General features: G+C 36.2%; 2 protein-coding genes across 2 annotated transcripts; one reads left to right on the plus strand and one right to left on the minus strand.

The window, feature by feature from the left end:
• Positions 1–940: 940 nt before the first annotated feature.
• On the minus strand, positions 941–3931 carry LOC118437881 (cyclopropane-fatty-acyl-phospholipid synthase-like). The gene is made up of 2 exons (XM_035857356.1): positions 3305–3931; positions 941–2902 (listed from the first exon to the last, which is right to left on the minus strand). The coding sequence occupies exons 1-2, from the start codon at positions 3807–3809 to the stop codon at positions 2121–2123; spliced, it is 1287 nt and encodes a 428-aa protein (XP_035713249.1). The 5' UTR covers positions 3810–3931; the 3' UTR covers positions 941–2120.
• A 2858-nt stretch (positions 3932–6789) lies between these two features.
• On the plus strand, positions 6790–8479 carry LOC118433513 (polyketide methyltransferase sdnL-like). The gene is made up of 2 exons (XM_035845496.1): positions 6790–7104; positions 7209–8479. The coding sequence occupies exons 1-2, from the start codon at positions 7024–7026 to the stop codon at positions 8388–8390; spliced, it is 1263 nt and encodes a 420-aa protein (XP_035701389.1). The 5' UTR covers positions 6790–7023; the 3' UTR covers positions 8391–8479.
• The last annotated feature ends 3834 nt before the right edge of the window (positions 8480–12313 follow it).

A 12313-nucleotide genomic window follows, 5' to 3' on the forward strand; every position in this document is an offset into this window, starting at 1 on the left:
ATATCTTAAGCCATGTCGGTAATAACGAAGGAATTAAGCATTTATACTTTGTAACGAACAATTTAAAAAATCTAGCCAATTAAATAAGTATTGAAAAACCGTACTACACATTGATTTTACCTTGCATTACACTTTCTTCGATATCAATGAACGCATTCAGCACTTGAGCCTGTGAATTTTCCACACCGAAATTCCATCTCGCAATAGAGCCGAGTAGATGCAGAATGACGAAAACGCTTCCTTGACACTTTTCTACCACTGTCAATGGGCCAAAGAAAAGGTTGGTGGCTAATGCCGTTGTATAAAGTGCGCACAGGACGCATTGAAATTTGAAGGCACGGATTTGTCCCAAACTTTCGGATTTTACAAGTCGCCTTAGTTTGTCATTATACATGAAAGGACTACAGTTCAAGTATTTGCAACATTTAATATGAAATTTTAAAAAGGGGACAAATTCTTCTCGGAACATTGTTCAGCGGAAATATTACTGGAGAGGTATCTTACTTTCATGCGACTTACTTATTTTAAAGCTCAAGTCCGTAATCATTACGGCGTAATGACTTTATGTACATACGTTAGTAACCTGACTTCCTAAATATAATCTGTCTCTGCTAACTTTTAATTAATCTAATTATGAATATGATGAAAGCATGTAAGTACTATCAAAGATTTTCTGATTGGTTGGGTAATGAGAATCTCGTAACTTCTTTAGTGTTATCTAATGGATAAATCATAAATGCTTATGATAAATACATGCGTACAGATAAATGGGAGCCGGAATTAATGCGGACAATATGAACATGGACAAGGAATGAACGTGGACTCCAAAACGGGGTCAAGAAAAATATGGACTGGACTAGATATGGACATCATAGATATGGACACGCATAGACAAATTATGGACATGAAATAAGCATGAGAATGCTGCATATACACAGTATATGATTAGACTTGCCTTATTTTATTATCGAAATTATCACAATTACACTTCTTAGGAGTTAGCGTGCACCATGGCTGAAAATCTGTTATTTAATATTAGAAGTACACAAAAGGATAAGCCTTGCTTGCAATATAAAAATTATTCATAAATACTTCTTGTACAAAAGTGGAATTTTAGTTGAGCTTGCCAGAAATTTTTCTAGACGATGATGTCCCTATCATTTTTTTTTAATTTTTGACAAATTTTAGAAACTTTAAAAATAAATGTCTATCAGTATACTAGAATATTTATGAAAAATTTGGCGTAACCGATATATTACTTATAATTATGTATCTGCCAAAAATGTCACAATCAATCCTGTATTATAATATCGGATTGAATAAGTGAAATTGGTTGAATGAAAGATGGTATCAATATGTAAAATTTATAATTTGAATACAGGTATTGAAAAGTTAAACACCGGTATTCGATAATGCCGATAAAAATACCGGTATTGCATTCTCCACTGGGGATCACAACCTCATTCACAGAATTCCTCAGCTTCAGATCTAACTTTAGTATTCGCATTTTAATTATTTGGAAAATATATTTTCGAGATTTTTTGTATCCACATTTATCACCGTCCATATTTATATTGTCAATATTTCTTCTAGTCCAGATTATTTTATCCACAATTTTTTTGTCCTCAATTTGGCATCCATATTGCGTCCTGTCCGCATTAATTCCCTAACCCAGATAAATACTTCTGTAATTGGAAACTTGTTGACGAGGTAGGCCGTATATTTATCTATGTATAAATACTATTCAATATATTGGAAAATGTTATGGAAAATATCTTGCCATATACCCACAATCTTTTGTCATTGGCAAAACTACATATTTATAGTATTTACCAGGAACGGCAAATTTACAAGGAATTTTTTTCAATAAAATCAGATTTAGAAGCTTGAGATCAAATATATTTTACTTTTGCATGTAAATTAATGTATGTATGTAGTTATGTACATAAATATCTATTATACACGCAGTCTTACAAAACAAGAAATAAATATCCTCAATCGGGTTTAGAATAAGTTATAGGATTACACTATGTTCAATTGAAGGAATAAATAGTAGTGAATTTGAATAACTAATGGAATTTTCAATTATTGTCTTATCATTGTTTTATTATGTAATTTGTTTATTTCGACTTAACCGAAAGTACAAGCACCAAATCATGCATTTTCCTTCCATGAGACAATGCTAACATAATTTTTAAAACTAATTTAAAAACCCGATAATGACCCGTCGTATACTTTTTCGAGAGGAGTGGCCAAGCCAAATTAACATTTTTCTCTACCGCTGAGAAAAACGGTACCAAATTCTGACCGAGATTGTCCAGACTTTCAAGGTAGAAATTGTCCCGTACTGCTTCCACCACTTCGTTCAGTTCTGGCACCACGCTGCACCGCGCCATGTACTTCCTCGTAAAGGGGTCAATCCTTAACGGCGGTTTACGATCCATGACGTAACTCTGCACCACGAAAAGTCCTCCGCTCTTGAGAAATTTGGCCGCAGAGCGGAAGAACCCAGCATAATTGGCCGGCCCACCAAGATGTTCCATCATATGAACGCAAATTACCCGATCAAATATTCCCATATAAGAATCAGGAAGTTCTCGGAAATCACTCTCGATGATCTCTACCTTAGAATTATTTCTTTTCTCTTTAGCCTTACAGGCTTCTTCTCTCGAATTAGTCACACCTGTGACATTGACTTTGTAGTTGTCAGCGAGGAAATGGGCCAAGCCGCCGTATCCACACCCGAGTTCAAGCACCTTCATTCCGGGCGTTAGTTGCAATTTGTCTGCCAGATATTTGAACCCTTCTAATTGAGCGGTTTCCATGTTAGTGTTTCCGTTGGAATATATTCCAGCGACAAAGTTCGAACAAGGGCCCAATCCTGCCGTGAAGAAGTCCTTCCCTGAAATATGTAATTCATTAAAAGGGTTCCATTCCACTTTGCATACATATATTTCTAACAATTGCACAAAATGCATGGATTCAAATTTGCTGCACAAAAATTGCAAAAATACATAGGGATTTCACGTCAGCCTTTGTAAATAAGTCTGTAACCACGTATATAAACTTACGAAAATTGTGAACTTTTGAAGAAATTTCTACGGTAATTTCTGCTTACGAACCTACAAAAACTTATGTAGATAAAAGGCATATCTTTTGTTCGTAAGCTGATTTTCGTAAACTTACGAAGGTTGGCGTGAAATGCCTCAAAAGTATTGATTCAATACCACTCACAAAATTTACGTTCACAACCCTTTTCATTTAATTACATATACATAACTAACTAAATATGTATCATACTCACCAAACGATGTAATCCACCCGGTTTCTAACCCTGTTTCCCACGGTGTATCCTTCGCCCTCACAGTGATCCAATCAGTTAAACGAAGCATGGGATGAGGTTTAAGTCCTTCAGTCAAATTGAAAACTTTGAGAAATATTTCCTCTTCATTTCCTTCGCCGCAATCCCACCATTTCTTCATATACGTCTCGCCCAGTCCGATGCTTCCTTGATTTATAATAGTGATGAACGTGTTTGGATTTCGAACAGTCAAATAAATTATTTCTTCCGATTTTATGTTTTGCATGCAGTGATCTTGTCCATTGATTACAATTCCATGTTTGGATGCTTGCGCTGAGATTATTTTATTTATAGGATTTCGCAACACTTTCAGCACTTGAAACTCGACCCAACGATAAAGTCTGATCCACAAGATGAGAAGCCAAAAGAAGTATGTGGATAAATGATACATGTTAAAATTGGAGACACAATTAAACACGTGCAGCCTTTTAATAGTATGTAAACACATAAGTTGTCTCCGGCTGTATGAACAAAGATTTTTTTAAATTAGAGCGGATATTTGCAATCTCATACACTACTGCCTGCATAAATTTCTTAAAAACGTAAATTTAGATGGTAAAATCGCCCAAAAATCTGTTGTGAATTAATAAAGATTAAGAACTACTTTTTAGCCCGAGTCAGGGCTTATGTACCCGTCATGTCCGTCTGTCTGTCCGTCTGTCTGGTTTGCGATAACTGCCGTAAAACTAATCCGATCGACTTGAGATTTTGCACAAATGTAGTATGGGTCAAATGAGGAGTTAAGTTCGAAGATGGGCGAAATCGGTCAAGTGGTTGACCGGTGGGGGTCATATAGGTGGGTGGGGTATTATGCACCAAAATTTCAAAATTGCCGTAGAAAGCTGAAATTTGGTGCAGAGGTTGATAATGGTTTCTAATGAAGGAATACAAAGTAAAATTGAAAAAATTTTCATCTCGAGGGACCCTAGGGGGTGACCCATGCTGATTTTTAAAACTTATCCAATCGAGCTGAAATTTGGTACATAGGTTGTTAATGACTACCAATGGAAGAATATGAATTGAAATTCGACAAATTTTCACCTGGACAGACCCTATGGGGTGACCCATACCAATTTTTCAAATTCGTCAAATCGAGCTTAAATTTGATAGACAAGTTGGTAGTAGCTCCTAAAGGAGCAATATGAAGTACAATAAGAAAAATTTTCATCTGGAGGACCTAATTTGGCGACCCAATAAGATGACCAGGGAGAAAAATATGTGTGCACCAACAAATGTATACGAACCTAGTCACCTTCGTGGCTGGAATTTACATATGTTGCGTCTAATATTAATAGGATAATATCCTGAGAGTTTTAAGAAAAAATATACACTCGTTTCAAAGTTATGGTTTGATTTTGATTTATTCACATCAAGCTTGATTTACAAAAATCTTGTTACGCTTGACGGCTAACACAAAAAAGTTTTACACAAATGTTTGTCACATGTCGATACTGGTCACAGTCGATACTGGTGACCAAGGGAAAAAAATGTGTGCACTAACAAAAATTTAGTGATAGTGGATACATTTTGGTATATGGGTTACTAAAGGCTCGTAATTGAAGAATTCGAAGTTTTAAAAATTTAAATTTGAAAACAGATTTACGCCTGACTCGGGCTATATCAAGTCTGCACTGTAGGTTTTATGTTCTACAATTATACGACAAATCTTAGTAACACAATTTAAAGAGAAATTGTCGGATGACATGATTGAAGGAAGAAAATTAATTTATTTCCTAAGCTGTCGATACTGTACTCGTGTCATCATTAGGGATAAAATAACAATTAATTAACAGTTAATGACACAATTTCCTCAGTACGTTACAAATATCCAGGTGAATTTCCTTAATATTCAGCAACAATAATCGTGCAAGGTGATTCACTTTTCAGTTGAGTCTGAAAATAAAGAATGTACACATTCCTTGCATTGTTGAACTTTTGCACAATATTGGTTACCAACTAACTACTGCTATATGTCCATATGTAGGTATGTATGTATCTGCACATGTACATAACATTAATTTTCTTGCCGCATATATGTAATAAGCGTTGACTATTATACATATGTACCTATATAAGTATGTATGATTTGCATGAATATGCATTGCGTGTTTCAATTTGTCTCACTTCTCTTCAAATGTCAACTACTCCTAAATGTTGATTGGATGCATCAATTACGGTTTTGGGTAGAGCTTCGAAACATTGGCGGATTCATTCATTCTTTGATGTCGCTTTGCAAATTAAATTCGTTAGCTGTTAGCTTGCGAAACTGTCGTCATGAATGACCCACCTATTGGTTGTACTCAGCATTCATCTCTCTTTCAAATTTTAAAATCTGAATTTTTGTATCCAAATAGAACTAGAAGTTATTACTGTTGATAACTGGAAAAAACAGATGCGAAATTTGCGGAGCTGCGTACGCTTCGAGTAAAAATTGAACGCGTTTTTTGTGCAAAAATTCTCATCATTCCAAAAATTTAATAAACGCATATTGCGATGCGACGTTTGCGAAGTATGTAAAGTTCTCATGATATTTTTTTTCAGATATTATTTCCTGCATAGAAGCTAATTATAATATAACCAGATTTAAAAATTTTAGTTTTTTAAAGTTTAGTAATAGTGTGTCCACGCGTAAATATGACAAACTTATTTACATACATGTCTATATTTACAAAATAGATGTCTATATAATTATATAGATGTCTATATAATTATATGTACATGGCGCATTTGTTAAAAGAAAATCAGTTTTAGGAGAAAATTTACGTTTGTCAAATATTTTCAAAGTGCTTTACATATATTTCGTTAAAACTTCAAAACCCCATTTTATAACTTTGCTTTCATCTTGAAATTTCAAGTCCAAGGCACGCAATTAAAAACCAAAACTTCCTAAATCGTGACAATATGTACATAATTTCATGCTATGCATTGGTTGTGGGAAAATGGGGTTTTACACACTTAATGAGTCTTATTCTATTTACTTTGCCTCGTGTATATTTTCGGACTCGCCTCAGCCACTTTAGTTCATTTTAAAAAAACGCAATAAATAACAATAAGCTTATGACAAAAGTAACGATTTGATAGGCTGACCCATATTTATTTCTCACGCGTGCATACACATGTGCATATGTATGTGTGCATTTCCCTTCCTACATAATCATGCGTAGTTATTTATTGCTTAATAGGTTTTTCTAATCCACCTTTTTAACCGATTTTGAGGAAAAACTTGTTGATACGTATCAGGGTTTCTCATTAAATCATCCATCACGCAGTTTCATGTACTAATTATTTAGGAAACATTAATTACTTAATTCTTTGCAAAAATCAAAAACAAAAACTCAACTGTACTAATATCGAGATAATCAAATTAAATACAACAAAAAAAAACTGGTCAAATCAAAAAATTGTGGAAATTTTATTGTTGCGTTTACACTATGATTAACTTGTTAAGATAATTGCCACCAGACCAGACAGTAAAAACCATGGGAATCGGGGCTAAAATTACTCATGAATTCAAGTACGTCTATATTTTCCGTCTTCCTCCGTGCACGTAGACATTTCCACTCTCGTTTTCCATGCAAGTCGTGGACGTTTCGTTAATCCGAACCAATTCTTCAATGAAACTTGACTCGGAGGTTGACACTGCTTGAGCTGGAATAATAATCATGACTGTCACAAAGGTCGAGGTTTGCCTTACCCATCAAACAACTACTCATGACATCGAAAAAGAAAGAAAATTTTCAAAGGTCAGATTTATTGACAATTAATACTTTGCTATTTACAGGTCACTCTAATGTTTGTAACTTCATTAGAAAAATGCTTTAATTAAATATTTTCCCCTTGCATCTAGAATGCCGAACCAAAATCTACCGACCTGTCCAGTCAGGTTGCCTCTCTGGCGAGAAAACTGGATCAATCTCAACCCGTGAAGAACATTCTTTCCGGATTGATTTTGCTGGAGAATTTGGGGATTCATTTCGTCCTCAAAGCATTTTTTGTGGACATGGCATGGACTCCTAAATTAGGCTCAACTGTCACCGTTTCCTCCCTCATGCGAACCTTTCTTCTCGACAAATCTCACAAAGCTCTTCTTCACACTTTACTCATCGGAGTAGAAGAATTTGGCGTATTAAAATTCAACAACCATTCCGCCGAAACACTGTCCTGGACCGTTACCAGGCTTCCCCCACCCTCCAGTAACATTCAGAAAACGATAAAACTCATCCAAACCCAACTCCTCGCTTTTCCTGAATGCTCGACCGAGGCGGAATTTTTAAACTATACTGGATCCAACTTGTACTCCGTTTTACGCGGGGAAGTGTCCGGCCTGGAAATCCTATTTCCACCAGAATCGTCGCCCCATTACAAATTCGGGGCGAACAACCTGTACACAAATTCCATGCTGATGGAACACTCCAAAACTATTTATATTATTGAAGGGATCTTGCAAACATTACGAGCAGTTGACCCTTCTCAGGAAATTGTAAAAATTTTGGAAATTGGGGCGGGTACGGGTGGGACGACGGTTCCTCTGCTTTCCGCCATTTCTGCCGATCCTGCTCTATCCTCTCGGTTCGAAATTCATTACAATTTCAGCGACATTTCAAACTTTTTCGTCACTAAGGCCAAGGCCAGGTTGGAAACGTTGTTTCCCAAGGTTCATTTCCAGTACTCGATTTTAGACATTGAGGTTCCTCAGCCCATCGTGGCGGGGACGGGGTTCGACATAATTGTTGCGGCTGACGTGTTCCACGCCACGCAGTACATGGACGATACCCTGCGCCACACGAGAGCTTTGGTCAAACCCGGAGGGATTTTGATTCTTGGCGAAATCTTCAAGAGCAGCCTTTTTCTCGAATTATCGTTCGGAATGACGGAGGGTTGGTGGCGATACGGGGACGATTTCCGCCAAATGGACGGACCCCTTCTAAGCGAAGCGGGGTGGGACGGGGTTCTAAGAAAATTTGGATTCGGGCATGTTTTCACTGTAGGACATGGGAATTATGGTGTAGTATTTGCCAAAGGGGTTTGACATATTGTAGCAATGTAATAATCTGAAATTAAATATTGCTAAATTTAAATTGTTGTAAATTGGGACAAGGTTTCTGAATAAATACTCTCCAAAATTTAAAACGCATACTTTTTTCATTCAATAATGGCATATTGTCGTTATTTAACTAGAATTTTAATTAAAACACTACTACCCAAACTATCGGATAGAAAAAAAACCAGGGGACAAAACAAATTTGTCGCATTTCATGTAAAACTAGACGTGCCCTGTCTTTCTACATGACGAGCTATTTTTTGGGGGAAATATGAAGATGAAGGTTGTAATTAAAATTTTAATTATTGTACCTTTCAAATGCTATACGCATTGCATATACGTCGTTACAAACATATTTATTTCACACCAATTTTGCCAGGCTGACGGAGGCCTTGATGTGCAGCAGGTGCCATATCTGATGTAGACACGCTTTCTCACGCTCATTTCCTTGGCTTGACGCGAAAATTTATTTGTTATTCTACTCCTTTCCGTCATCTCCGGTTTCGAGGGGAGGGTAACTTTCCATAGGTTGGGGGCATTCCAGCGCAGTTATGTGCAATTTTAATATTCGCTAAGAAAGCCAATTAAAACAAATAAAAATGAAGCCAGATTAAGACAATGGAAAGAAAAAGATAAACAAACAGAGCTGGCCAAATTATTATTTGACTGCTTTAATAAAATTAATATGTTCCAGTGCTTCAGTTAACAATTAATACTGTCTACTTAATGTGAGGCTGATTATAAATAAATGAATTTTCCGGATAATGTATGCAAATATTTCCATACAACCAAGTGTGTACTTATTTACATTTGTAATTATAATTTGCAATTCAAAATCAAACCAATTACAATAAAATTTTGGTATAACGCAATACATTTGCATTTAAAAGTTTCCAGTTATTGCATGTACAAAAGCTTATCTCAAAGTTTTGAATTTATAGCATAAAAAAATGTCATCCATACGATCTGTTAATTCTACCCTAAATTCTGAATTAAATGGATGGAAGGAGCTCAAATCTCTCATCACCAGTCGTCACGGACCGACTATAATGGCTCAAATAAAAGACCTCGAGAAAATGGAGATCAAGACCACCAAACTCCAAAATGATAATGTTTTCCTAAAACGATGTAAGAAGAATAACATCATCCCACACGGATTGAGAATAAAAAATCAATGGCTGGACATCCCGTCAACCCGAAAACGATTCCAAAAACTGGAGCAAGACCTGTTGAAAGACATCATCAACTACAACTACGGAACTCTTGCGAAATTGAAGAGAGAAATAGATGATACCAAGACCCAAATTTTGACAATATGCACAGAGCACCATCATGCAATTTTTGATTTTATCAACACGTCCAAACTGAAATACAACACAGAAGTGAAGCAGAAACAAATAAACAAATTTGACCGACTCCAGCAAACCCAAAAACTTACGCCAAGAATCAATTCCCACCCACATCCTTCTATCCATGTGAAACGAAGCAGCATCGTCAACCTTTCAAATAAAACTCTTACCGAAGACGAGACCGAAATCTTGGAGCTCGGTTTGAACTATGCAGTTCCTTTACGCAACCAATCTGAACTCATTGTGGAATCAGGCATCTCTCTAGAATGCTGTTTACAAGATCTTGAAATATCCGAAGAAAAGAAAGACTGTACGAAGCGGACTCTCAAGAATATTGTCTTCATACAAAAATCGACCCGACAACAATATTAAATCATACCAATGGATCCCTCCAAAAATTAGATCAATTAAACAAGACAAGAATATCATTATTTGTCCTGCAGACAAGGGGAATGCAACAGTTATAATGAACAAAGATGATTACAACAACAAAATCATGGATATGCTGACTGATCCATCGTATGAAATGATTCGAGAAAATCCAACCACAAGACTAGAAAAAGAAATTCAAATCAAATTGAAGTCCCTGTACAAAACCAAAAGAATATCCAAAAGCGTTTACAATTCCATTTTCCCAAGAAATTCAAAAGCCCCAATATTCTATGGACTACCCAAAATTCACAAAACTGGCACTCCACTACGACCTATATGCGACTTCCGGAACTCCCCTTCTTACAAGATTGCTTCCCATCTTAGCAAAATCTTAAAATCTTTGGTCCATCAAAAAATGGTCTCATTTGATGTAGCTTCCCTCTTTACCAAAGTACCCATTCCGGAAACTATAACATACATTGAAAAACTACTACGAGAAACATCAAATTGGAAATCTTATACAAGTTTGACAGCAAAGGACATCTTAGACTTACTACAACTTTGTATCAAATCCAATTATTTTCAATATAAAGACATGTTTTTCCAACAAACCAGCGGTACACCAATGGGCTCTCCAATCAGTCCCGTTTTCGCCGAACTATACATGCAGTACTTTGAATCTCAAGTTGTACAAGACCACCCAAAAATTGACCTTTACCGACGTTTCGTGGATGATTCTTTCTGCATTATGAACGATGACGCAACACTAGATTTACAAAAAGAATTCAATCAATTCAACAAACATATCCAATTTACTTATGAAGAAGAAGAAAATGGACAAATATCTTTTTTAGACGTGACGCTAATTAGAGACGAAGAAAATCAACTCAGGAGAAAGGTGTTTAGGAAAGCTACTCACACCGGACGTTACTTAAATTATTCATCATACCATCATCCATCGCACAAGATCTCCGTGATTGATGCATTACTATATCGTGCTTTTATAATTTCTGATCCCGAATATCTTGAGGAAGAAATTCAGCATGTCAGAACCCACCTATTAAGCAACAACTTCCCAAACACCCTCATACAATCTCGGATACAACGGATGCGTTCCAGAAGAGGAGATGCAAATGAAGACGATAAACCACGCATCATTCTACCATACATGGGTCCCGTTACTCATCACCTGACAAATTTTCTCAGAAGAAAATTAAATTGCGACTTTGGCTACATTCCTGGAAGAAAAATAGGGAACAAAATCTGCTCCCACAAGCAAAAAGAGGTACCCCCTAAAATTGGAATATATAAAATTTCATGTGACTGCGGTTCCTCATACATTGGAGAGACATCACGTCCCATGGAGGAAAGGATAAAAGAACACGAACGAGATTTAACAAAGAAGAATACTAAATCTGCGATTGCAACACACATAATTGAGAATAATAATCACAGGATCCAAACAGAGTCAGCAACTCTTATTCATAGGGAGGAGCGATATTTCCACAGGAAATTCAAGGAGGGATTGCTGATCAGGAACACCATTAATAAAATAAATCGAGATTTAGGTATGGAAATAAACCCAATCTGGACATCGCTACTCCTGTCCCTAGCGCCAACGCTTATACGCCCAACTACTATCCCGGTTACCCAGCGACCTCACTGATGTCAACAACTTCATCTAATTTTGAAAATATTATCTTCCATGAAATTTAAAAATTTTTTCCTGTACACTTTTACACCTGAAGAAGGGGGCAGTTGAACCCTGAAAGCTCGTGAATAAACCACTTCAAAAAATGTCATCCATACGATCTGTTAATTCTACCCTAAATTATAGCATAAATTGTAATTCAGTAATTTCACAAGCTCTGAGAATTAATAGAATAATAAGCTCAGGGAAATTGTACGCTACGGCTATGTATCATTAGTTTTGATTGAAATAATTGTTGTCAGCCAGTAAAACCCCATCCTTCAACCTTACCCACACACGTGCCTCTTATTTATAACGCAAAGTTTGCATGACTGATAGAGCTGGTATAAACTACCAATTAAATAATTACTTCTTAACACTAGAGCGTGGTGGTAGATTTTTTGTTAAAAAATCGTAAAAATCATAACAAAATCAACTCGTTACTTATGTTATTCGTTACTCGCAAAATATCAGTTGCTCCTTTAAACTCATTTTCAATC

Source organism: Folsomia candida, unplaced genomic scaffold (genome assembly GCF_002217175.1).
Source record: "Folsomia candida strain VU population unplaced genomic scaffold, ASM221717v1 Fcan01_Sc001, whole genome shotgun sequence".
NCBI classification, from domain to species: domain Eukaryota; kingdom Metazoa; phylum Arthropoda; class Collembola; order Entomobryomorpha; family Isotomidae; genus Folsomia; species Folsomia candida.

Coding starts and splice junctions, on each gene's coding strand:
- LOC118437881 (XM_035857356.1), bottom strand. CDS start 3,809: ATGTGTTTACATACTATTAAAAGGCTGCACGTGTTTAATTGTGTCTCC. Junction 2,903..3,304: donor CGGGTGGATTACATCGTTTG/GTGAGTATGATA, acceptor TACATATTTCAG/GGAAGGACTTCTTCACGGCA.
- LOC118433513 (XM_035845496.1), top strand. CDS start 7,024: ATGACTGTCACAAAGGTCGAGGTTTGCCTTACCCATCAAACAACTACT. Junction 7,105..7,208: donor AAGAAAGAAAATTTTCAAAG/GTCAGATTTATT, acceptor CCTTGCATCTAG/AATGCCGAACCAAAATCTAC.